General features: G+C 36.7%; 2 protein-coding genes across 21 annotated transcripts in view; one reads left to right on the forward strand and one right to left on the reverse strand.

The window, feature by feature from the left end:
* The window catches only part of RAD52 (RAD52 homolog, DNA repair protein), a 117,395-nt gene extending 103,513 nt beyond the window's left edge, over positions 1-13,882 (reverse strand). Inside the window, exons 1-2 of one of the 3 annotated variants that reach the window (XM_049102547.1) lie at positions 13,717-13,868; positions 13,467-13,550 (exon numbers count right to left, since the gene is read on the reverse strand). The gene's annotated coding sequence lies outside the window, so the exon portion shown is untranslated. Of the gene's footprint in view, positions 1-13,466; positions 13,551-13,716 lie in introns of all 3 variants that reach the window. The other 2 variants (XM_049102544.1, XM_049102546.1) reach the window with 2 other exon arrangements.
* Positions 1-27,751, forward strand: part of ERC1 (ELKS/RAB6-interacting/CAST family member 1) — a 539,401-nt gene that overhangs the window by 14,170 nt on the left and 497,480 nt on the right. For all 18 annotated transcript variants that reach the window (XM_049102528.1, XM_049102532.1, XM_049102526.1 and 15 more), the window contains exon 2: positions 20,135-20,955. In XM_049102528.1, the coding sequence (XP_048958485.1) occupies positions 20,287-20,955 (669 nt within the window). In that variant the 5' untranslated portion in view covers positions 20,135-20,286. The remainder of the gene's footprint in view (positions 1-20,134; positions 20,956-27,751) is intronic.

The raw sequence follows: 27,751 nt of genomic DNA on the forward strand, positions 1-27,751 counted from the left end.
GAAAGGTTTTTTTTTTTTTAAAGGTGTGGTGTAGCCCGTTTCTATTGTAAAGTTTCACATAAGCAGATTTTTGTAATTGAAAGTCTATTTTAATTTTGAAACTTTGAGATGTATGATGGTCTAAGTCTTTTTTAAGTTAGTCCAGGAACCATTGAATTCTGCTTGAATCTCTTTGGCTGTCTTAAATTTATGATTTTGTAGCACTCTAGGCTCAATCTATAGAACTTAAAGAGTCTGTAATTCTACATTTGTGTATATACATGTAAAGAATTATGATTAAAAGAAATACCCTTGATAGAGTTTATTTAGAGAACCATGGTAACAGGAGAAAAATGGTCTCTCAAAGAGAAAGGAATTATAATTTTTACTGGCTCCACAAATGATTTTTTTCAAGTCTTTTTCTTAAGTCCCATCTTAACCTTTTATCTGGCAGTGTGCCATTTTTTAAGTGTACTGGAGAAGACAAACATTTTTATAATGCTTATCCCATGTGTTGAATACCTCATATGTGTTAAGAAATCTTGATGTCTTCTTCTTAGTAGTTCTGTATACTCACTCAGGTCTGAAATAATATTAGATGTCTTACATCTGTATTATTGCAAATCATGAAAAAAAGGTATGATGCCTTTAGGGCCAGCAGATAGGTTTGGTATTACATTCCTGTGTTGGGAAGGATTTTGAGACCAGGTTCAAAAGGAGGAATTGCTCATCTTAATGTAATTTAAGGTGGCTTTTCCCTTTTGTTTCTGTTTAAAACTTGTAAACATTTGTTCTTTTTTAACAAGTGTTATATACCCATTTGGAAAATTTTGGCAACTACTAAGAACAAAGTAAACGCATTTCCTCCCATTCTTTTTGTTTTGCTTATATGGAAATTTGCAAAATCTAGAATATACTGTTAAATGTATATCCATTTTTGTTCACTGTGTTGTAAATATTTTTTATATCAGGCATTAGTTATAAATGTATTTTTTTGTAGATGGTATATTAAATCATAAAGATTTTACTTAAATATTTCTCGAATGATTACTAATAAGGCTGGCATATCATAATTCGTAATGTAATGGATCTTTGTACATTTTAGGTCATTTAAGTAGATAGGATTCTTGTGTATGGAATTATTGTATTAAAAAATACGAATGTTTTTAAGACCCTAAGCATAACCATTGTCAGATTTGCTGCTTCCCAAATGCTTTTACATTTTAAAGAAGGAAACAAATGCTTTGAATACAAATGCTTTTATTATTTTAGGGAAAAAATTAAACATTGAGTACCTACAATTTTTCACTTTTTTCACTTAAACTTTTAAAGTTTATGAAATGTTTCAGACATGCAAAGGGATAGAATTATATAATTAATACTTGTATACCCACCACCTAGCTTAAGAAATAAAATATTGTAGGGCTAAAATCTCCTTGTGTAACTTTCCTTGATTATAAATGTCTTGATAAACAATGATGTGGATATTTAGAATTTAGAATAATTGAAGAATTATACAAGTCTAAGTCCCAGATTTTTTGGGTCAGAATTCAGAAATTCTCAGATTTTAGAAAGATGGTATGATGCATATACCATATGAATCTAACTTTCCAAGCAGGATTGAAGGGCATCTTCCAATTCCTTCATCAAACACGGAGGTATTTCTGAATCAATTTAGGTGTGGTTTTGCCACCAAATTGGTTATAAAAGGTTTTGGTTTTCAGAGATTTTTAGAATTCAGATTTGAGGATAATGGCTTGTGAACATGTGCATCTATTCACTGGATTTGTTCAGTTTAATCTGGTAGGATATGTTCATCTTTCTGTTGAACTGATAATAGTTTAGTATGAGATGTGTAAAGTGAAAGGTTATATATCTACAATTCAAACAATTTCATATTTTAGGATTTTAAGATATCAGGGTATCAGCGAGGACTGGAGTGGTTGGGAAGGTCTGTACAGCTTCCAGCTGGACTCCATTACACTAAGTGGCACAGATTGTGATATAATTAGGAACAACTATGATTAATAACCTTGTATTTGCTTCTAAGTATCTGCTTGACAAGATGTTTGTCATAGTGAGAACTTTGATAGACCTTACAATTAACTTGATTAACTGATTGATAAGAATTACTAAAAACCATGATTACCTTGACTATAGAGTTAACCTTCCATAAAGAAGAATGTAATGGCACTGATGACAAATGTTAAGTATTATTGCTGGTCCTAGCAGAGGGGCTTTTTCTGGTAAGAATGTCACCAAAACACTGCTACTGTTGCCATATAATTCTGTAATTTTTGGTTTCTGCGAGAATCAGATTAAGGTCATGCAACGTGATGCACAGTGTTAGCAAACCTGATAAGCTGTGTACTGAGAGTGGAAGCAGACACATCTGTGTTTTAACTGGTAGGGGTGTGTGTGTGTGTGTGTGTGTGTGTTTAACCTACTACTGAGAGACTTTATCAGCTAGGAGCCTAGCCTGTTAATTACCATATAGTAGTGCTGTGAATGGTTGAGGCCTTTTTTAAGCCATTAGTTTATAGTGAGAAGTGTGTGTGTGTGTGTGTGCGCGTGCGTGCTTGTGTGTGTATAAAAGTAATATGTACTGTTAAAGGATTAAAAAGAAAAGTATCTGTGCAAGGGAAAAAGTGATTCCATCTGAGTTTTCAGAAATAGTTGCTTACTCTCCAGATAATTCCTGTGTGTATACATACATACATACATATGTGTAACCTTTTGTATACTGATGGGATTGTATTATACATATTATACAATTCTTCTATAACTTGCTTTCTTTCATCTTTCAAAAGATATCATTGATGTCTTTATAGAGGTCAGATACAGATTTAAGAAAAATTTTTAATAGAATTTTATTTTATAGTTTGGAGATACCATTATTTAATCTGTTGATGAAAATTCAAGTTCTCTCCCTTTTTGCTGGTACAAATCATAAAATAATTGAACATCCTTGCACATATATCCTTAAATCTGTGAAATTTTAAAAGTGAGACTTCTAAGGTCAGAGGGCATGCACACTTGAAATGGATGTGATAGATTCTGCCAAATTGTACTTGAATGGAATTTTAAAATTTGGTCTGTTAATCTTTGCATGGAGTGCTTAAGAAAGCAGCATGTTTCTTGCCCCTCGTAACATTTATAACCCTTTAACAAAATGAACAGCATCTTAAAAATGTTGAAATAGTGTTTAAAATATTCAGTTCATTTTCTGATAATAAATGCTAATACCGATAAATATAACTCATCACAGCAGGTTGGACTAGTAATTTTGAGATTTAGTCACAATTTCACATACCATGTTTTATTTTTTTTAATTTTTAAAAAATTTTATTTATTTATTCATGAGAGACACACACGGGGAGGGAGAGAGAGAGAGAGAGAGAGATTGAGAGACAGAGACACAGGCAGAGGGAGAAGCAGGCTCCATGCAGGGAGCCCAACGTGGGACTCGATCCCTGGACTCCAGGATCACGCTCTGGGCCAAAAGGAGGCGCTAAACCGCCGAGCCACCCAGGGATCCCCACATACCGTGTTTTAAATAGCTAATAGGTGATATATTTTCTAGTTCACCTTGCACATATCTCAGAGCACATCTATGGCAGCCTGTCCAGTTGCAATTAATTTGAAGTAGATTGCTATTGAAAGATTTTCTGCTTTCCCTAGATTTATGAATTTTTGGTGTTCTTTGGAGATTTAGGTTGTAGAGAGCTATTATTATCCTTCTAATCTGTGAAGAAAGAGTTGAGACTACTGTTTGCATTTTCATGTTATGCTTGTAGCTATTTGTGGGAAGAGTGAGAATTATTATTATTATTTTTTTAAATGTTTATTTATTTATGATAGTCACAGAGAGAGAAAGAGAGAGAGGCAGAGACACAGGCAGAGGGAGAAGCAGGCCCCATGCACCGGAAGCCCGATGTGGGATTCGATCCCGGGTCTCCAGGATCGCTCCCTGGGCCAAAGGCAGGCGCCAAACCGCTGCGCCACCCAGGGATCCCAAGAGTGAGAATTAAAGGCTGACATACAATCATTGTGTGTTGAAGCCTTTTTATTTTTAGGCCTCTGGGTGTATTTCAGGATTCTGAGAAGCTGTATATGGGTGTGTGCGGGGTGGGGCCCGCGAGGGTATGTTTTTCGCAGTATGCATATAGGTGTTGGTACAAATGCTCTTCTTGCAGGGAATTAGGATTCTGGAATTTTCTGGTATTCTCTTAATGGTTTTCCTAACCTAGTTGACAAACTTTGTGTGGTGAATATATAGTAGTGGCCAGGTCTGAACTGAATTTTGTTGTTTTACTTGAAGACCTCAAGGAGATTTGGTAATGAATATGGGAAGTAGGATTTAGGATGTTAAGAAAAACATTAGATCATAAAGAATTGACCTCCACAGCTATGCCTCTCTCACCTTCCGTTTTGTTTCAGCAGCATTTTGGTTCCTTTTAGAAGCTTTGAAGTAGATTTTTCTCATAATTACTACTTCTTGTATGGCCATCTGTATATTCTGGTTAAGGGATACAAAAAACACTTTTCCTGTAGGAGCTTAAATTGGAGTTTTCCAGAAGGAACTTTACTAAAGAACTAAGGGAGTAAAACCCCAAATCTCACCTGCTCCCCACTTTTTTTTTTTTAAGATTTTATTTATTTATTCATGAGACACAGAGAGAGAGAGAGAGGCAGAGACACAGGCAGAAGGAGAAGCAGGCTCCATGCAGGGAGCCTGACATGGGACTTGATCCTGGGTTTCCAGGATCACGCCCTGGGCTGAAGGCAGCACTAAACCGCTAAGCCACCTGGGCTACCCTTGTCCCCCCCACTTTTATAGAGCGTTTTAAAAATAAGAGAAATGGGTTATTTAAAGTAGTATGTGTTTATTGTAAAAATTATAAAATTTACAGCAGGATACTACTTTTTTTTTGGCCTTTTTTAAAAAAAGATTTTATTTGAGAGAGTGAGGGAGAGCCAGCATGAATGTGGTGAGGGGCTGAGAGAGAAGCAGACTCCCCACTGAGCAGGGAGCCAGATGCAGGACTCAGCCCCAAGACTCTGGGATCCACCTGAATCAAAGGCAGTCACTTAACTGACTGAGCCACCCAGGCACCCAGGATACTACTTTCTTATTCTCACTTAACCTTTAGTTGACATTTCCTAGGCTGGTAGAGCTTATAGGATATATACATTAATTTCCTTTCACCTTAATTGTCTCACATTGATGCTAGGGATGTATATCATATAAAGACACATAATGTCTGAAGTAGATTGGCTTTCACATTCTTGATGGCCTTGATGCCTTCCCACTTCTTTTCTCCCCTTCCCTTCTTTCCACCACTCTGTCCATATGCTTATAAACATGTAGTGACTGAACACATGCTATGATATACTAACGAGTAACGTGTGTGTGTATTAAGATCCTATTTTCATAGAGTGTATAGTGTAGTAAGAAATATAGACAACACATAAAGTATTCCTAAATTCTAATGCATCTTAAGAAGGGAGCAAGCAGCATCACATTTTCTCTGTAGTTCCTACTACTACTTGGTTCTGCAGTGAGTAATGTTTACATATCATCATATTTTAAACTTTTTTGGCTTTCTGTTTTTAGAATTGATTTGTAGACAAAAGACAGTTATAGATCGGAAAATAAATATTATGGACCTATACAGTGTAAAAATAACAGTAAAGGTGATTCATGTGAGGGGCACCTGGATGGCTCAGTTGGTGAAGCATCCAGCTCTTGGTTTTAGCTCACATCTTGATTGTAAGTTCAGGCCCTGGGTTGGGATCCACACTGGGTGTGGAGCTTACTTTAAAAGAAAAGAAAAGGGATCCCTGGGTGGCGCAGCGGTTTGGCGCCTGCCTTTGGCTCAGGGCGCGATCCTGGAGACCCGGGATCGAATCCCACGTCGGGCTCCCGGTGCATGGAGCCTGCTTCTCCCTCTGCCTGTGTCTCTGCCTCTCTCTCTCTCTCTCTCTCTCTCTCTCTGTGACTATCATAAATAAATAAAAATTAAAAAAAAATTAAAAAAAAAAAAAAGAAAAGAAAAGAGAAGAAAAGATTCATGGGAGGTAGTTGGATGTACAGGAAACCTGGATTTCTCATCTTATGCTTAAATAGGTAGTAGGAGGCTAAGAGTTTAAATTTGATGGAGGAAAAAAAACAAAGCATATTAGTTAAAATGATAAAGATAACCATTAAAGATACTGAAACTAAACTGTAGCCCAACAAAAATTGGGGAAAAAATGATTATGAACAAATTTCCTCACCTTTTATGAGGAGAGACTCAAGAAAATATATTTGAAGTTTAGATAAATCAAGAAAGAAATGTTCATTTTTTTAAAAAACATTTTATTTATTTCTTCATGAGAGACACACAGTGGGAGTCAGAGACATAGGCAGAGGGAGAGGCAGGCTCCATACAGGGAGCCCGACGTGGGACTCGATCCCAGGACTCCAGGATCACACCCTGGGCCAAAGGCAGATAGATGCTCAACCACTGAGCCACCCAGGCATCCCCATTTAATGTATTTATCATCTACCTTTTATGTGCTAGGCCCCATTCTAAATGGTGAGTTACAGCAGTGAACAAAAAAGGGAACATTTACTATCCTCTTAGAGCTTTAATTCCAGTGAAGGAGGCTGGCAATATCAAAATGAAGAAATGAAACAAATTGCATATTATATGGTAATAAAAGCTATGAAGAAAAAGTTGAATAATTTAGAGTTATGGAGGTAACTAGACTAGACTTAAAAGCAGAATGGTCAGAAGTGGTTATTTGTAATGACTGAAGGGAAGAGAGTTTAATTTTTATTATTTGAATTTTTATTTCTACGTGTATATATTACTTGTTTAATAGTAATAGTTAATGTCATAGGTATAAATATATTAAAAACATATATTACCAAAATGGACACTAAATATATTTGACTCCAAACATGCTTATAATTTTTTGAAGATTATTATTTAAATAAAAAGTCATAACATCAAGTTTACAGTAAGTTAACACTTCACATCAGGTAGGATGGCTAGATGGACAGTAACAAGTGTCCATGAAGGTGTGGACAGATTAGAACTCTCATACATTGCTACTGAGAATGTAAACTGTTGCAGATACTTTGGAAGACAGTTTGACATTTTCTTCAAATGTTACGTAGAGTTTTCATATTGCTCAAATAATTTTACTCTGAGGTATATACCTAAGAGAATTACAAATACATGTCTATACCAAAAATTTGTACATGAATGTTCATAGTAGGATTATTAATAAGGGAAGGAACCCAAATGTCCACCAACTAATGAATGGATGAGCAAAATGTGGAATTTCCATACAACAAAATATTATTTAGCCATTATATGGAATGAAATAATGATACATACTGCGCCATGAATGAACCTTGAAAACGTTATGCTGAATTGAAGAGACACAAAAGGCCTCATATTATATGATTCCATTTATATGAAATATTCACAGTAGACAAATATATGGAGACAGTGGTTATCAGGGCCTGGGAAATGGGGAATGAATCTTATGGGTTTGTGGGATTTCTTTTCGCAATGATGAAAATATTCTGCAATTGGTGGTATAATTGTACAACCTGGTGAATATACTAAAAATGACTGAATTGTACACTTTAAATGGTGAATTTTTTGATATGTGAATTATAGCTCAGTTAAATATTGAAGCAAAAATGAAAAGGCATACAAAGAAAAGTATATTGATTCTCGGTGGGGCATGGAGGGGAAAAAAGAGTATTAGTATTAGAATATGGGGCTTTTATTAAATGAAGAATGACCATTTGGCATTTTTAATATGTCTCCCACCCTTAATTTGATAATGTCTATCAAAATGAACTATTATTAATGGTAGCATGTCCTATCCCTTAAGTATGTTGGGCTAGGAAGATAAAATTAAGCAGGAGACACCAACATGTTTGGGGATAGAGGTATAAGGTACGTGTACCAGTGTTTTAAGGATAGGCAGAGGAAGAAGAGCCAATAAAATGTATGAAAGAGGGATTGTCTTAGATAGTAGAAGCAGAAGAGTAGTATTAGAGACACTCAAGTAAGGGTTTCAAGATAAAAGTGGTCAGTAGTGTCAAATGCAGTAAAAGTAAAGAGAATCTGTTGATTTTGGCTTATAAGGAAACCATTCTGGCTTTACTCTAGAAGTGTTAGTGGGAGTTTTAGTGCCTAGACCTTTATTTTATGCCAATATACCATTTCTGTTGGATATCTTTATACCAACCATTCCTGAAAAAGTTTTTTTTTGTCCTGATTATAAAAAATAGTACGTGCTTGAAAAAAATCTGTGGTTTGACAAGAAAGTGCGATAACCACCAGAAATCTTACTACCTAGAATTGTACATCCTGCTGAAACTTCAAAAAAGAAAAAAAAAACAACAACCCCAAAACAGTAACAACAAAAACAACAACAATCTCATGTAGAGTCTGTGTTTATAACTTTTTCTTTTTTCTCTTTCGTTTGACAATAGATCACAAACATCTTTCTCTGTCATTGAGTATACAGCTACATCATCATTTATTATGAGATGGTATATTAGTTTTCTAGGTTTGCTGTAACATAATTGCCACAGACTTGGTGAAGTAAAAAACCAGAAATTTATTCTGTTTCAGTCTTGGAGGCTAGAAATCCAAAGTCAGTATGGGCAGACCTTGCTCCCTATGAAGGCACAAGAGAGAATTCCTGGTTTCCTCTTCCTGGCTTCTGGTGGCTCTTGGCAGTCCTTGGTGTGCTGTGTGGCTCATAGCTGTACTATTCTAGTCTCTGCCTCCATCTTCTACATGTGTGTCTACAACTGAATCTCTTTTCTCATAGGACACCAGTCATTGGATTTAGAACCTACCATAATCCAGTGTGAACTCATCATCACTTGGTTACATCTGCAGACTCTTTTTCCAAATGAGATCACATCCAGAGGTTCCTAATTGACGTGAACTTAGGGGTGACACTATTCAACCTATTGCAGATAGTAATTCATTTTATAGTTTTGCCTTAACTTACATAGCCAATGCCCCATTGTTGGACATTTAGATTGTAATTTTTCCCTCTTAACAGAATGGAGATGGAATAATATATGTAGTCGGTGATCTAGCTGGCCACTCCCTTGCCCCATCTTAACTGGATGGACATATGCAGCAATCTTGGCCTAAGATGAATATGATCATCAAGAGCTTAGGCTCCTTGGGAATGATAGTTTGGGTTGCCATCAGATAAGCCACTGAGACCTGTAAACAGGATGAAATTAGTGGAGGAGGGAAAAGATGAGTACCATTTATGTTCTTGAGAGACTACAATCTGTAGTTTGTTTCCAGTAACCTTCCTCGTCTGTGAACCCCTCAAGAATAGAGGGCTACGAGAATCATGGAGAAGCTGCTTCCTGTTCCTGGGTGGGGAAGTGATCCTGCAGTGCAAGGGGTGGACTGTGCAGCCACACAAATGTACTGTTCAGATCTCCTGTTGTGGGGAGCAGAATTGCCTCACTTTTTTTTTTTTTTAAATATTTTATTTATTGATTGATGAGAGACAGAGAGAGAAAGAGGCAGAGACACAGGCAGAGGGAGAAGCAGGCTCCATGCAGGGAGCCTGATGTGGGACTCGATCCTGGGTCTCCAGGATCACGCCCCTGGCTGAAGGTGGTGCTAAACCTCTGAGCCACCGGGGCTGCCCAGAATTGCCTCACTTTTCCTACTTTTATTGCCTTTGTACTTTTGTCAAAAATAAGTCGTCCATATATGTGTGGGTGTATTTTACTTTTTAAATTAGGAAAGTAATTCATATTTATGTTAAAACCTGAATCAGTGTAGAAATGAAAAAATGTAAAAACCCACCTCTCCTCATGATTTCTTGTATTTTTCTTATAAATTGAAAAAAATGTATCTTGTGTCTCTTATTACTCACAGACTTACATTCTTTTTCTTTTCTTTCTTTCTTTCTTTTTTTTTTTTTTTTTGAGAGCGGTTGGGAGGGAGCAAAAGGAGAGGGAGGATCCTAAGCCGGCTCCAAAGCCCAGTGTGGAGCCCGATGTGGGGTTTGATCTCACAACCCTGAGATCATGACCAGAGCCAAAATCAAGAGTCAGATGCTTAACTGACTGATCACTGCAGGCATCCCAGACTTATTCTTTTTAATAGTATTACCATAATTTTAGACTATTACCAGAGTCTTTTTTTTTTTTTTTTAAGATTTTATTTATTTGAGAGAGAGAGCAAGAGAGCACAGCAGGGAGGGAGACAGAGAGAAGGAGAAGTAGACTCCCCTCTGAGCAGGGAGCCCAATACAGGGCTCAGTCCCAGGACCCCAGGATCATGACCTGAGCTGGAGGACTCTTAACTGACTGAGCCACCTAGGTGCTCCTGAGTCTTGTTATTTCAAAGAATTTAGTTTATTCTTACTCAGTTTTCCCACTTGTGTGAAAGTATGTGTAAGATGAATTCCTAGAAATGTAATGACTAACATTTATTGAAAACTTAGAACTAGATAGATTTTTTTTTTTAAAGATTTTTTTTATTCATGTGAGACACAGAGAGAGAGGCAGAGGCACAGGCAGAGGGAGAAGCAGGTTCCCTGCAGGGAGCCTGATGCTGGACTTGATCCCAGGACCACAACCTGAGCCAAAGGCAGATGCTCAATGGCTGAGCCACCAGGTGTCCCTAGATAGATATTTTATACTTATTCACTGATTTGATTCTTTTAGCTATCTTTTGAGGAATATACTCTGTCCATTTTTATAGATGAAAATACTGAGGCTCTGACAGATTCATTTGTTTAATGTTACACGTTTAAATCATGGAGCTGAACCAACCAGTGCAAGCGCAAGCCTTTCCTACTACATGACTAAGCCTCAGGAGTCCGGTAAGAATTAATTCACAGGGAGCTTGTTGGGATGAAATGTATGTAAGGTCTAGAATTACATTTTTGTTACTGCACATTTTTATACTTGCTCCCCAGAAAAGATTTTAGGTCATGCTTTTGGTTTCATACTTGAGCACAGTGTTATTAATATGCTTTAGTACAAAGAGCAACAGTGTTAAGGAGGATACTATAAAAATTACATCTCTGTATTCTGAGCACTGTGGCTTCATGATTTGGAATTGTATTTTTAATTTTTGCCATTCCATTTCATTTAGGGAACTTTAAAAAAATGACTTAAAAATTTAAAAAATGACTATTTAAAAAATAAACCTAATCATTATGAATGTTGATAGTCTTTTATACCTTTAAAAAAATTCTTTGCTAAGTGTGTACCACTAAAACTATTAATTTCCTTGCTTATAAGTGTATACCACCAAAACTGGATTAATTTTAGGTATTTTCTTTAAAGATTTTATTTATTTGAGAGAGAAAATGTAAGCAGGGGGAGGGGCAGAGAGCAAGGGACAAGCAGACTCCCCACCGACGTTGGGGCCTGATGTGGGGCTCAATCCCAGGACCCTGAGATCATGACCTGAGCCAAAGGCAGATGCTTAACTGATGAGCCACCCAGGCACCCCAATTTTAGGTTGCTTGACTTTATTTTCTGAGAACACATTGAAATTTATCCTGATAGGGAAACCCACTGTTTTGAGCCTTTTAGGCTATTTTTGAGTTAAGAATGCTTTGGTGAAAAATAGAAATGCTGTAAAAATTATAATTTTTTTTGTGGGAACATGGAAATATGATTTGATGGTGAAACTATGTCATTAATAAACACCAAATCTAAGATAAACCAGATTTTTAGTAATGTTCTTATCAGAAGGAGATTTTAGGAAATTTTTCTAAACATAACTCTGGATAAACTTGCAGAGTTTTAAATGCTGTGCTGATATTTTTTAGTATTTTTAAAAACTCAAAATATAGGGTAAGAATACTCATTTGAAGTACTTGATAGGTCTTAGGCTATAATATTAACTTGCCAGATAATTTAATAGACTGTTCAGTATTAAAAGCAGTGTTGTATCCATAGGCATATTTTTTACACGTGGTTGCTGTGTGTGTGTGTGTGTGTGTGAGAGAGAGAGAGAGAGAGAGAGAGGACAGAATTTAAAATTTTTTTCTTATAAAACGAGAGGAATTAGTCTGTTCTTATTGAGCTTAATGATGTCTTTTTGGAATTAAAATGTAGCTAGCGAATTTCCTATTTTTATTTATCTAAGAAAAGCAGTTTGTTTTTAAAAAATTTAAGTCTTGACTGTTTAGAACATTTCTGTGATTTTCAGGGCATAATATTAGAGGACAGAAATACATAGCAATACATATAGAGAAGGAGGTTGTCAAATTTATGGAATTTGGTTACAATTTAAAAATAAAGTTTATTAACTTGAAAGAAGTGAAAAAAGGACTTTTATTATATTTCTTACATTGCATTTTTTTATTTTAATTTTTTAAAAGATTTTATTTATTTATTCATGACAGACACACACACACACACACACACACACACACACACAGAGGCACAGACACAGGCGCAGAGGGAGAAGCAGGCTCTATGTAGGGAGCCCGAACATGAGAGTCGACCCCTGGTCTCCAGGATCACACCTCAGGTCGAAGGCAGCACTAAACTGCTGGGCCACTGGGGCTGCCCCTTACGTTGCATTTAGTTGCAGTTTCCTTAAACTAATTTCAAGCTTGCTACAACCTTCTCAATATAGGAACTATTTTAATGAATTGTATTCAGATCAGCTTGTAGATTCAGCAAACATTGCATATTTGATTTGTAATAGGTATTATGCTAGGTTTTGGAAATAAGACATTCCTTTAAGGATGCAATTAATTAACTAAAACAGAGTAAGTACATTATTTTGAAAGCCCTTGGTTCCATGAGGGGGTACCTAAATTATGATTGAAGGGTTTAAGGGTCTATGTAGAACTGTGACTATTCTTCCAACAGTTTGGAAGAATGAGCAGTAGGTAGTTAGCCAGTTGATGGGGGAAGAGGAGGGTCATAGAAACAAGAAGAGGGCATGATATTTTAGGAAATTGTAGGTACTTGTTAATGGTTGTCACATGGAAAAGGAGAGTGGTTAAGTAAACTGCTGTAGGGAGGAAGGCAAGACTGAAGCCATGAAAATCTTACATGCACTGCCAAGGAATTTAGATTTTTATTTTGGGAAGCCATCAAAGGAAGTATGTATGTGTGCTCATGTTATATTTAAATATATTTTAGAGCAGTGGTTCTTAAACTTTTTTGTTCCACCATCCCTATACGCTTTTGAATATCAGTGAGGACTATAAATAGCTTTTGTTTATGTAGGTTATATCTATTACTGTTTACTATTTTGGAAAGTAAAACTGAAAAAAGTAAAACTGAAAAATTTAAAGCCTAAGAGTACCTGAGCATAATTCCATTAGTTGTCAGTGGGATATACTACATATTATGTGGCCTCTGGAAGACACTACTATACATTTGTAAGGGTGTACAGTGGAAAAGGCAAATGATATCATTGTACTATGAAAATAGTTTTGCTCTCACAGACCTCCTGAAAGGATCTTAGAGTCTTGGGGGTTCCTGACTCTGTATTAGAAGATCATTTTGGCAATGGTGTTGAATTTTTTAGAACCTGCAAAAAGAAACACGTTTTTAAATGTGATACAGTATGTACATGTGTGGGTATATGCCCCCTCTGAAGCAAAGATTTCAGGAACAACTCTGTATTAGTTTCTTGTGGTATTAAAAGTAAAAAAAAAAAAAAAAAAAAAACTAAATTAAAAAAACAAACATCTTACTGTTATGCAGAGCACAGCTGACTCAGGTTTCTGGCTCAAGGTATTTCATGAGGTTGCAGTCATCTGAAGGCTTGATTGGGGTTGGAAGATCTTTTTTGAAGCTATCTCACATGACTGTTGGCAGGAGGCTTCAAATTCTCACTGTATGGCTCTCTTGTAGGTTAGCTGAATATGCTTACAGATGGTAACTAGCTCATCACAAAATGAGAGATCCAAGAGAGTGACCAAGACAGAAGGCCCATTGTCCTTTATGAGTTGTCTTGGAAGTGATGCATCATCAGAAGCAAATCACTAAGTCCAGTTCACATTCAGAGAAAGAGGAATTTTGCTTTCCCTCTTGAAGGGAGCAGTATCAAAGAATTTATGGAGATACCTTAAAAACTACCACAAATACTTGTCAGGAGGGTGAGTCATCCATGGGTCTTTTCTTTCCTGCAAGGCTTGCTGGGTATGCTAAGAATTCAAGGCCCTGAGTACTCTTAACCTGGGCCATTTCTCAGGATTGTGTTTGCAGCAAGCCACCTTGAGGTGATGTTTCCCATTGGGACAGAGCAGGCTTACTGCTTGTTATAAAAGTGGTGGATTCCCTAAACTCACTATCCTCAGCTACGATGCAGACCCGCTGCATGTATAGTATCTATCTGGACCTCTCTTGTTACCTGTGGGACTTGAGGGTAACAAGGACCCAATGCAGACATGATGCTCATACTCTCTGCTGTCCTGTGAGTAATAAAGTTTTTTGTCTCTGACCCAGGAGACTCATGTATTCTGTCTGATAGGCAGAGGGGGAAGATTTGAAGTAACCACAACAGATTAAGTAGATAGGGAGCTACAAAATTTGAATAGGAAGCTAACTGAAGGACCCTGGGAGTAACATTATGGGCTCAAACTGTATAGCTGTATGATTTTTTTCACGGGCAATTAGTATTCCAGTTGTATAATCAGTGAAGGTGTTTTTTTTGGATTAATCAAGGACAAGGCAGTTTGGAGTGTGAAATTTTTTCCCCAAACTTTTGTAGTATAATTAATGTAACAATAAACTGAATGTATTTAAAGTATATAGTTTGATGAGGGGAGCCTGGCTCACTCAGTAAGTAAAGCATGTGGTTCTTGATATCGTAGTTGTAAGTTCGAGCCCCATGTTAGGTGTAGAGATTTCTTTAAAAAAAAAAAAAAGAAACTTTAAAAAATATATAATTTGATGAATTTTGACATGTATACACCCATGAAACCATTACCCCAGTCAAGATAATGAACATTTGCATCACCCCGAGAAAGTTTCCTCTTCCTTTTTGATCATGCCTTTCCCAACCACATCCCCAGGCACACTGATTCCTGTCATAATAAGTTCTAGAATTTTACATACATGGAATCATACTGCATGTTCTTTTTTGTCAGTTGTTTAAAGTGCAAGAATTAATATTTTGTGGTTGTATATCTGGAATATTTATTTTTAAAGGTTTTATTTATTTATTCATTCATTCATTCATGAGAGAGAGAGAGAGGCAGAGACACAGGTGGAGGGAGAAGCGGGGAGCCCAATGTGAGACTCGATCCGGGGTCTCCAGGATTTGGCCCTGAGCTGAAGGTGGGGCCAAATGGCTGAGCCACTCAGGCTGCCCTGGAATATTTTTAAAAGATTTTTTTTTTGGAACACTATCTTCCCTGAAGCTCCTGAGATTAAAAAGCTAGTGTGAAGAATTCAGAGCTAGTAAATTTTTTTCTTTTGTTGTGTAAATGAATATAGTTCTGATAATAATAAAGACTCCACATGCCAGTGCCATTTTGGATATGAAAGTGACTTGAACATTAGAGTGCACCTGCTAATGTTGAAAACTTGATTGGAATTTTTGTTATTGGATCTTAGCCTATTCAGTGTGATTTAGTTACTTGACTACATGAAAATAGAATTCTGCACAAAAGCACAGTTGAGAATTTTTTTCTTGAATGTGGCAGGGTATTGTTCTCATGGCATGATTCTTGAGACTCTTGACTTATTACTCCTTATTTTGTTAGTCTGACTTACTTTGTTCTTTTGCCCATCATCTTTTAAAAAAGACTTTCTCCTTAATAGAAAGGTAAATGTGATTATTTAAGCTTTATATCTGGAAGGCCTAAGTACTAGATTAGCAGCACACACTGCCTTAAAACTGTGGAAGCCTTTAATACCCTATGGTGAGTTGAGACGTTCTCAGCAGATGACTGTGGCTAAAGCACAGTAGTTAAGAGCCTCCAGAGCTGTGGAATTAGGTGCCCTAATTCAAATCTTGACCCTACCACTTAATGGGTATGTGACTTCAGATGTCACTTAACACCTATAAGCCTACTTTCATCATCTCTAAAATGGAGACAATAACAGTACCTATGTTATGGGAGGCTTTTAAATATTACATTAGAGGGGCACTTGGGTGGCTTGTGGTTGAGTGTCTGCCTTTGGCTCAGGTGTTGATTTTGGGGTCCTGGGATTGAGTCTCGCATGGGGTTCCCTGTGGGGAGCCTGCTTTTCCTTATGGCTATGTCTTTGCCCCTCTTTCTGTGTCTCTTATGAATGAATAAATAAAATCTTAAAAAAATATATTAGATATTATAAAATTTTTAGCACAATGCCTGACATATGGTAAATACTAAATGTTAGCTTTTGTTATCGTTCAAGGGATTCTGGATAATGAATGGCTCTTATTTTAAGCAATTCATCTTACTTAAAAAGAGAAAAACTTTGCATTCCTCTTTGATCTTGAAATAGAATTCATTCAAACAGCAATATGTAGGTTATTGTCACCTACCTCACAGTCCAGATTAATCATGAAAAGGAAGGGTGCTGGCTGGCTCACTTGGTAGAGCATGTGAATTTTGATCTTGGGTTCTGAGTTCAAGCCACATGTTAGGCATAGAGTTTACCTAAAAAACAAAACAAAACAAAACATGGAATTTTTACCTTTTTTTTTTTTTTCTTTTTTTAATTTTAATCATGAGAAACACACAGAGAGAAGCAGAGACACAGGCAGAGGGAGAAGCAGGCTCCCTGTGGGGAACCTGATGCAGGACCTTGGGACCATGCCCTGAGCTGAAGGCAGATAGATGCTCTACCACTGAGCCACCCAGGCATCCCAAGAAATTTTTACTTCTTAATCTAGGTTATTCCCAGAGAGGAATTTCCAAACATTACTAGTAGAGTATTGTAATTTCTGAACTTGATGTACTATTGCTATTTCTTTTTTAAAGGATTTCTTTATTTATTTATTCATGAGAGACACAGAGAAAGAGGCAGAGACATAGGCAGAGGGAGAAGCAGGCTCCCTGTAGGGAGGATCATGACCTAAGCTGAAGGCACATCCTCAACCCCTGAGCCACCCAGGCATCCAACTATTGCTATTTCTGAGATGGAACCTTAAAGATTCAGGCTCTATGTACTTTCTGTTCTGCTTGCTATTACCCTAGGGCTTTACTAATGTTAAGGTGAGACTGCCAGTGAATTTATATTTCTGAAAAATAACCTCTTTGAGTTTGAGTGAAGTATATGGATTCTTTAAATTCCTAATTTTGACTATGTGAGTTACTTGGGTAGTGTTTTTTTTAAATTTTTAAATTTTTTAAAAAATTTATTTATGATAGTCACAGAGAGAGAGAGAGAGAGGCAGAGACATAGGCAGAGGGAGAAGCAGGCTCCATGCACCGGGAGCCCGACGTGGGATTCGATCCCGGGTCTCCAGGATTGCGCCCTGGGCCAAAGGCAGGTGCTAAACCGCTGCGCCACCCAGGGTTCCCTTGGGTAGTGTTTTCAGGAAGAAACATTTAAAAAAATTTAGAGACAAAGTGTGCATGTGAATTGGGGGGGGGCAAGAAGGGGAGGGAGAGGGACAAGCAGACTCTTGGAGGGGCAAGAAGGGGAGGGAGAGGGAGACGCAGACTCTTGGGGGGGGGCAAGAAGGGGAGGGAAGAAGGACAAGCAGACTCTCCACTGAGGGAGGAGCAGATAACGATGATGATCTTATGACCCTGAGATCATGACCCAAGGAGAAATCAAGGGCCGAAATCAAGAGTCGGATGCTTAACCAGCTGAGCCACCTAGGTGCCCTGGTGAAGAAACACTTAAGACTTCTACATAACAGTGGATTTTTGGAAAATATTATTTAATGTGCTGATCCCTGTTACTTGACCTGAGCCAGTTCTTTTGGTACTGTATTGGAGTACCATGGAGATCTAGTTGATTTATTTTTTGAGAGAATTGAAAGTAGATAGTTGTGATAAATGTTTTTAAAATTGGTTTTTATTATGCTTGTGGAATATGAACATACTTTGCTTTTAAAAAATTCAAGCTTGGGCAGCCTGGGTGGCTCAGCGGTTTAGCGTCGCCTTCAGTCCAGGGCCTGATCCTGGAGACCCGGGATTGAGTCCCACGTCAGGCTTCCTACGTGGAGCTTGCTTCTCCCTCTGCCTGTGTCTCTGCCTCTCTCTCTTTCTCTGTGTTTCTCATGAATAAATAAGTAAAATCTTTAAAAAAATAAATAAAAAGAATTCAAGCTTTATGAATGTAAAGTGAACCTAAAGTTCACTTTAGATTTTTTGCCCCCAACTTCCTCTTACAATACAAGCTCCCTTCCCCCTATACCATTGCTCTTTGAAATTTGGCATTTCCGTGTAGGAATTCTTTATACAGGCTGTATATATCTATATACCTATGTTAGATATATATCACCTAGTTTTTGGTTTCTCTTTTAATTTTACTTATAGTATTTTTTGATGTAATACTTAATATGCCATTTTAGCATATTTAAATACATTGTGTTTCTTTATATTTTGCTTTTTGTTTCTTACTGTAAGAGATCCTACCTTAACTCAAGTTCACAAGGGTACAAGGGTATTCTCCTAAGTTTTCTTCTAGTACTTTTGATAGTTTTAAAATTTGTATCTTTGGGGCACCTACCTAGATGGCTCAGTGAGTCAAGCATCCAACTCTTGATTTCATCTCATGTCAAAGTTGGGCTCCATGCTGGAACAGAGGCTGCTTGGTCTTCTCTTTCTCTTTCCCCTACCCACACCCCCTGCTCACATAAGCATATGCATACACACATTCTCAAAGAAAAAAACAACTAAATTTGTATCTTTAATGTACATAGAATTTATTTTTGTGTACTGTGTGAAGTAGGGATGTAATTTATTTTTCCAAGAGCACCAGTTGTTCAAACCTCATTTATTGAAATGATTTGTCTTTTCCTCATTCTTTTGAAATGTTACTTTTAGCATATACTAACTTACATATACACTTTAGACTATGTTCCTGTGCCAGTACTATACAATTTTAAATACTGTGGTTTTAAAAGGCTCTGAGTTCTTTTTTTTTTTTTTTTTTTTTTAAAGATTTTATTTATTCATGAGAAACACAGAGAGAAAGAGAGGCAGAGACACAGGCAGAGGGAGAAGCAGGCTCCATGCAGTGAGCCCAACTTGGGACTCCATCCCAGGTCTCCAGGATCACACCCTGGGCTGAAGGCGGTGCTAAACCGCTGACCCACCCGGGCTCCCCAAAGCTCTGAGTTCTTACGAGAAATTCTGGGGGGTCTTATTTGGCTTGAAGTCCAGATTTTTTCCCCCGTGATACCCAGTGGACATTATGCAGTATCCTGTAATCATATACATTGTTTTCTCAGTAAGTGTGTGAATAATACCTATAAATAATAAATGACCTCATACCAGATCAGGTCAGGTTTTGCTGTTAAATGAGTTAAGAAGAAACAAAACGTATAGCTCTTTTGATTTTGGCATTGAAAGTGAGGAGGAATCATGGACCTGTAACTTATCTTGGTATTTAGGGAACAGCTTCCTTCTTTGTTCTTGTGTTACAAATTGTTTACGTTATTCTTATACCTTAACTCTTCTATTTGAATTTTAGGGTCAGCTTGTTGGATTATTTGGAGAATCCTGTAGGGATTTTCTTTAGGATATGAAGTATTTCATGCTTGCACCTTTTTGTTAGATTTGTACTTAAAGTGTTTTTATGATTTTGTTGCTATATGTGAGTAAAAAATTGTGTCTTCTAATTGTGTTACTAATGTATAGGAAGATACTGGTATTTATGTATTTATTTTATATCTAACCGATTTGTAGAATCCTGTTATTTTTAATAACTGTGAGTGATCCTGGGTTTTCCAGTTAGAAAATCTTAGGTTCAAACATAGAGTTTTATCCTTTTATTGTTAGTCTTTATACCTCTTATTTCTTTTTTTCCATTTGTGTGGCATGGTTTCAGTATTTAGTTTTGAGACATGCAAAATACTGTTAAAATGATGTTTAAAGTGAAATGTGCTGTAGACAGATTTTGAATGCATGAATAAATAGATGACAGGGAGATCTTTCTTATGTGGGGGTAATGAAAAATTTTCTGAGAGGGAGGATTTAATGTGTGATCTTTTCATTACAGATATGGTGTTAGGCATTTCTTCAAGACTGAACAGCTGGAGACCTGTTATTTCTGAGTAGCCTTAAGCAGACTTACAGCCATTGAGAAACCTCACGGAATTTCGTACTTTGCTTTCTGCTTTACAACTTGGCACCGAAGTTCATCTTGCAACCATGTATGGAAGTGCTCGCTCAGTTGGGAAGGTGGAACCAAGCAACCAGAGCCCTGGGCGTTCACCTAGGCTTCCTCGTTCCCCTCGCTTGGGTCATCGTCGAACCAATAGTACAGGAGGGAGTTCTGGAAGCAGTGTTGGTGGTGGCGGTGGAAAAACCCTTTCAATGGAGAATATCCAATCCTTAAATGCTGCTTATGCTACATCTGGACCTATGTATCTAAGTGACCATGAAAATGTGGGTTCAGAAACCCCTAAAAGCACCATGACGCTTGGGCGTTCTGGGGGACGTCTGCCGTATGGTGTCAGGATGACTGCTATGGGCAGTAGCCCCAATATAGCTAGCAGTGGGGTAGCTAGTGACACCATAGCATTTGGAGAGCATCACCTCCCTCCTGTGAGTATGGCATCCACTGTTCCTCACTCTCTTCGTCAGGCAAGAGATAATACAATCATGGATCTGCAGACACAGCTGAAAGAAGTGTTAAGAGAAAATGATCTCTTGCGGAAGGATGTGGAAGTAAAGGAGAGCAAATTAAGTTCTTCAATGAATAGCATCAAGACTTTCTGGAGCCCAGAGCTGAAGAAAGAACGAGCCCTGAGAAAAGATGAAGCTTCCAAAATCACTATTTGGAAGGAACAGTATAGAGTGGTGCAGGAGGAAAACCAGGTTAGTGTTATATGTATGCTTACCTTTTTTGACTGAAATCGTGTGTATGAATGAAATGAGCTATTCTCTTTCTTTTCTTCCTTAGGTTTTCTTCTTCTTGGTTCATTTATCTTTTTCCTATTTATCTGACTATTTTCTGTCCTTTTCTTAACCTTTTTTGCCCGGTGCTGTAGTTTTTTTCTGGTTGCCATGTCTCTTTGCTCGCTGTTCTTGCTTGCTTTCCTGCTTGCATTTCCCTGCTTCTCTTTCTCTTCCTGTCTTTTCTTTAACCCTGTATTACCTTTCTCCAGTTCTCGAGAGAGTATAATTTTGCCATGTGCTCTAAGATGCGTTAACAGAATTACTCAGGCTACATATCTTAAGTGTGAGGGATAGGAATAAGATTTACCATGGTGCTTACTTTGGTACCACATACTAACTTACAGTGGAAGAAAGGCAATTTGGTAGATTGATTGCTTCTAGAAAATAAATGAGGTAACTAGGCATTATACTTAGGGCTTTGCAGTTTGAGAGCTAAATGCTATTTTATTAGATATATGAGACATTTTTTTTTTTTTCCTCTCCCAAGTTATAGTTGATGTTTTGGCCACTGTCATGTCACATTGAGTAACATGACTCCAGAGATGTGAACAAATCCTATTCATGCTTCCAGCAATTAAAAAATACATTTTTAAAGATTTTATTTATTTATTTGAGAGAGATAGCAAGCATGAACACAGGGGAGGGGCAGAGGGAGAGGGAGAAACAGACTCCCCACTGAGCAGGGAGCCGAATGCTGCTAGATCCCAGGACCCTGGGATCATGACCTGAGCTGAAGGCAGATGCTAAACCAACTGAGAACCCAGGCACCCCAGCAACTAAAATCTTAATCATACTTTTTATTTGAGACTTTTACAAATTTTCTTAAACTTACGAGTTTGAATTATTTGCCTCCTTAAAAAATTCTACTCTTAAAGAAAAATTTTAAAGTAGCTACCTTATTAATATTATACTTTGTTTTGGAGTTTGGTTAATAAAAATTATGAAGAAAGTAATAAACTTACTTGGATTTCTTTAGCATTCTTGAATAATGCTAAGAAAGAAGGAGTTAGAAGTGATGTCTTTGGTGAAGTAAATCTAAGATTTGTTGATTGTTTTACCATTCTATTAACTAACACTTAATTCAGGCATTCATGTCTACTGTTTTGGTTACTTGAAGAAGATTGCTAGTTATATTGTTTTGTATGTTAAAGCCCCAGACTTAATTTTCTAGTAGTAAAAATAGCTTCTTTTCTCTGATCATAAAAATAATACTGAAAAACATAGATATGAAATCAAAATTTGCTCTAGATCCTCCCATATATGGTAACTTTGCTATTCCATGGTTAACATTTTGTTGTTTCTCCCTAATGAACATCTCTGTGCATACACACAGATATAATTTATACAAAGGAATATTATAGGTATTATATTGTGATCTTTTTAATTTTTATTTATTTATTTTTATTATCTTTTGTAGCTAACACATCTGCTGTATATTAAAGCCCTATGTCTGAATCATTATTTTAATGCCTATTTACTATTCTCTGAACTACTTAATTTAACATCACAGAGTTAAAAATCTTCAAATTTACTTGATAGTACAATATGAATTAAAAACTAAATATTAGGGATCCCTGGGTGGCGCAGCGGTTTGGCGCCTGCCTTTGGCCCAGGGCTGATCCTGGAGACCCGGGATCGAATCCCACGTCGGGCTCCCAGTGCATGGAGCCTGCTTCTCCCTCTGCCTGTGTCTCAGCGCCTCTCTCTCTCTCTGACTATCATAAATAAATAAAAATTAAAAAAAAAAAACAAAAAAAAAACCAAAAACTAAATATTGGAGCACCTGGGTGGGTCAGTTGGTTAAGAATCCAACTCTTGGTTTCAGCTCAGGCTATGATCTAAGGGTTGTGGGATCAGGTCTAGCATGGGTCTCCACACTCAGTGCAGAGTCTGCTTAAGATTGTCTCTCCCTCTCCCTCTGCACCTCCTCTCTCTCAAATAAATAAATCTTTAAAAAAATGCCTAAATGTTTAATTCTTTTGAATCAGAGATTTCAAAATAATTAGAAATTATGATAATTTTCTCTTCTCAGATATATTATAGCCTCATACTACTTTGCATTTACTTTTTAACCAGCAATTAAATATAATCTGTTATTACACAGACTTGGAATGTCTTATTAGTATAGTTAAATCTCTAAGTCTCTTAGAGATTGAAAAAGAAGAAATGTCCTTTAAAAGGTATTCCTTAGGAAGTTTTTGGGATTTAATCTTTAAGACTTTAAAAACAAAAATGTGAAAAGAAAGAGAAAAACTAAAATAGACCCCAGTGTTAGATCTTAAAAGTAAGGACGAGGCTCCTAAATGTTGGTTCTGATACATTTATTTAAAATATAGATTTCCAGGTCTCACTTTATAAATGTTTGGAGATGGAGTCCAGCTTCCCTGGTGGTTCTGAGATAAGCCAATTTTGGGATCTTTAGAATGTGGTACATCTAATTCTTAAACCAGTGTATTGCTCATCTGCCGTAGGGAATTCATGATGATTCTTTGAGCTCAGTTGTGACAGAAGGGAAAACAAAGCACGGTTGGCTCAGCGCTTCTCAACCTTTTTTCTGCCTACTGCACTTCAGGATAGTGACAGACTCCTGTACATAATGATTGTTAACTGTGACAGTGACCCTTGGTAGAAGGAATGTATGTTTAGGAAAAAGTGTTTAAAATCTTAGATATGTTTAAACAAAAAAGCCCATCCTGGTGATTTTGGTATCTCCTCACCTTGAAATCATGGATGTATAGATAAAATATTCAGATGACATATGACATGGGGTGGGGGAGAGAATGTGTTTTCCTCAGTTCACAGTTTTGTTCTCAGAAGGTGAAGTACAACACCAAAAGTTTATCATTCCTGGATACATTCTGAAAGTTTTTACAATTGGTGTTGAATTGTAAATTTCAAGACAGAAAAAAAGAATTTGCTTTATTTAGTCTTGTGGTAAGGTATCAATGTAGCATAATGTCTTTTTTTTTTTTTTTTTTTTTTAGCATAATGTCTTAAAGATTGTATCTGGGGGCACCTGGGTGGCTCAGTGGTTGAGCATCTGCCCTTGGTTCAGGTCATGATCCTGGGGTCCTGGGATCGAGGTTCGCATCAGGCTCCCCACAGTGAGTCTGCTTCTCCTTCTGCCTGTGTCTCTGCCCTCTCTCTCTTTCTGTTTCTCATAAATAAGTAAGTAAGTAAGTAAGTAAATAAATAAATAAATAAATAAATAAATAAATAAATAAAATCTTTAAAAAAATCATTATGTATCTGTATGTCAAGAATATTAGGTTATTTATTTATTTATTTAAAGATTTTATTTATTTATTCATGAGAGACACAGAGAGAGGCAGAGACACAGGCAGAGGGAGAAGCAGGTTACATGCAGGGAGCCTGATGTGGGACTCGATCCCAAGACCCCAGGATCACTGGGCCGAAGGCCGCGCTAAACTGCTGAGCCACCCAGGCTGCCCAATATTAGGTTTTTTAATTTGTAAAAATCAGATTGATAAATTGGAGTACATACTGATGGTGTTTCAGTGCTCAAATATGAGGTACTTTGTATATGTATTTAGACAGGCATTAACATAGTACGTCGTACTTAAATATTATTCAGTCTCAAATTATTGTTAATAAAAATCAATGGCTGAGCTATAACTTCTTGTGATAAATATTGTGTAAAGATTACACATGAGTAAACAATTCCCTTTAAAGTTTCTACCTTTCAAGAGTATATTGACACTACATTTGTGTGTGTATAAATGTAATATGTATAAATATAAGCTTATATATAATTTAAAGTGGATTTTGGTAGAAGTTGAATTAAGACTACTAGATTTACATTGAATTAGCTGGCCTCTAGTATACCTTTCTCTTTTTTTTTTTTTTTTTTTGTATACCTTTCTGATGATACTGAAAATATGCCTTTCACAAAGATGATTTTTATTATCAAGCAACTTGGAAATGTCCATTTTAACAAGGAAAAAATTACTGATATATGTCTTTATTTTCAAATAATTGAGGCAGCTAATTGTGCCTATATTGCGAAAGCTATATGGATAAAAAGCAATGACAATATCCTTTGTAATTATCAAACTACATTTAAAGGCAAAGTATTTGAATCTTCTGTAAAGAGTGAGGTGAGGAGTCAGCACTGAAGTCCAATGGAAGTGAAATAGTCCACAGGCGTGTGATGCCAAAAAAAACCACATGCACTGAAGGAGGGTGAACACAGCCTTATCTAGATTCCGCCCCTTGCCCTAATTAAGCACCAGTGCTGGCAGGAATATATTCTTCCTGCACCCACTATAATTACCACACAATCCTAAAATTGTGTAACTTTGGTCCAAAAAGCATAGGGTGCAATTTTAAAGTAAAGTGAGACACTGCAATGAGATACTGAGAGGACTGAGAATGCTAATTAATAGATTATAGTGAGCCAACAGTGGGCCCTAATTAAACTCTGCATTCATTATACCCTCCAGAGCCCTCAGAGGTCAGACATTTTCCACTTTACAAAGAAGATTGGTTTAATAGGATTTACAGTAATTAAATAGATTTCCCCATTCCAGTTTGAGACTGGGGATTTAGATGCATTCTAAATGTTTGATCTGATTGGGCCACAGAGGTCTGTTCTAGAATCATATCAAACGTAAAAACACATTTGCTTAGAATTGCCAATGTGTATGGTTCATTATTATAGAGTCCTTTTAAAAAAATTGTTTCTAAAATAAATACCCAGCTGTTTTTATGTCTCAATACTCCTTTTTGTTATTGAACTTTCAAATACTAATGGTTGGAGATATGGAACGATACATGTTTTACCAGGAAAGACCTTTTCTTTTTCTCTTCTTAAATTGAAAATGAGGAAGGTTTTTAGTGTACGGTTTGGTAAGAATAAAAGTCCAGCTGTGAGCTTGTTTGAATTGCAAAGCTATGGCTTTGGATGATTTCTGTTTTATTTTATTCTAACCAACACTTAACAAGATACTGTCATACTTTTTTTTTTTTTTTTTTGATATATGCTTTGTTATATTTTTATATGTTGAGTTTAGTTGGAAGCTTAATTTAAACAATAACAGTTCTAAAGCACTTTCATTGGGATTTTGTGTGGTCAAAATCCAGTATTGTAGTGTGGCAAGTGAGTTTAATGTTTTGTGTATTTTTTTGTTTTTAGAGTCTGATTTTATTCAGGATTTTGGAGCATTTTTTTTTTTAAAGATTTTATTTATTTATTCATGAAAGACACACACACACACAGAGGCAGAGACACAGTCAGAGGGAGAAGCAGGCTTCATGCAGAGAGCCCGATGTGGGACTCCATCCCAGGACTCCAGGACCACACCCTGAGCTGAAGGCAGGCACTAAACCGCTGAGCCATCTAGGGATCCCCTTATTCAGGATTTTGATTTTTGAATTTTGATTTTGTTTAGGGATCAAGAGAATTTCCAAGTTCAGAAATAAAAAAAGATAAATTTATAAAAATCTTTGTCATTTGTTCTGTTAGGACACTGGTGGCTATTAACATTTTTACAGTTTTAGGTTGTATCTTCATTTGTCATATGGTGAAAGCTATCATTCTTTGAATTTAAGTAAGCTTTATCATGAGGTTGCTAATTGTTTTACTGTTATTTAAGTCTGATATTAAAATCTGGAATCTATGTCTTGGACTGTTTTAACTTTTCTTTTTGATAATTCTGTTTTAACATAGAAATAATAGATTATGAATAATAAAGCAGAGTATGGTAGATAAATCAATATCCTAATTTATTTTACAGATAGATGTGATCTTTTTAGGTGTTTCAGAAATGGGATGTGTTAAAGGAACTATCAGAATGTCCTGAGAAATATAAAGTCAGATCTAAAATAGATATGTTCCTTTTGGTGAGTTAACAATCATTTTGAGAAGGAAATTTGTTCATGTTTGTCTTCTACAAATTTAAGCTACCTATCCATTGGACTTTGTCACATACAGAGGTAATGTAGGTGGGTATGAGAAATTGGCTGCTTGTAGAGTTGGTAAATTTGCTTCAGTTGGAATGTAGTGGAATGCTATGAAAAATTATTCATTGAATCTAATAAAAAATGTGCAAATATCTGACAGGGCTTATTTGTGAGGAAATAAGGATTTGCCAGAGGATTGCAGCTTCTTCCCTCCACTCTCCCTTCTTGCATTTCACACTGTAGTCTAGTGTGTGATTTCATCTCAGTGACAGAATAGTTTTTAGAGATTTGCTAATTTACAGCAGCTTTGCAGATAGTAGCTTAAATATGAGTTGGGAAACCCAGTTTTTATTTTATTGTGCAAGGAAACCAGAAAATGAACTTAGTTTTTGGTTCTATTAAGGGAGGACAGAGTTGCATTTCACTTTTTAAAATCGTATGCTCCTAGAACTTGACATCATGTTATGGGTGCCCAGGGAGGGAGGGGGTGGCTAGAAACCATGCTTCATAAGGAGTGGTTGAGGGAACTAAAGAGGAGACTTGTGACATTTTAGTTATACTCTGTATTTGATGGGCAGCCATATAGAAGGAAGTTTTTTTTTCTTTTTCATTATTTTTTTTGGGGAAAGGCCAATGCTAGAAAAATGAGTGCAGAAAATAGGGTTACAGATTTTGGCTCCATGGAGGAAATATACTGTATTTTCTAACAAAGCTATATCCATTTGATGAAAGAGTCAGTTCCAGAAAGTAATGCTTGATCATCACTAGAATTGGTTACGGGGAGGCCAGAATG

Source organism: Canis lupus, chromosome 27 (assembly GCF_003254725.2).
Source record: "Canis lupus dingo isolate Sandy chromosome 27, ASM325472v2, whole genome shotgun sequence".
Taxonomy (NCBI): Eukaryota; Metazoa; Chordata; class Mammalia; order Carnivora; family Canidae; genus Canis; species Canis lupus.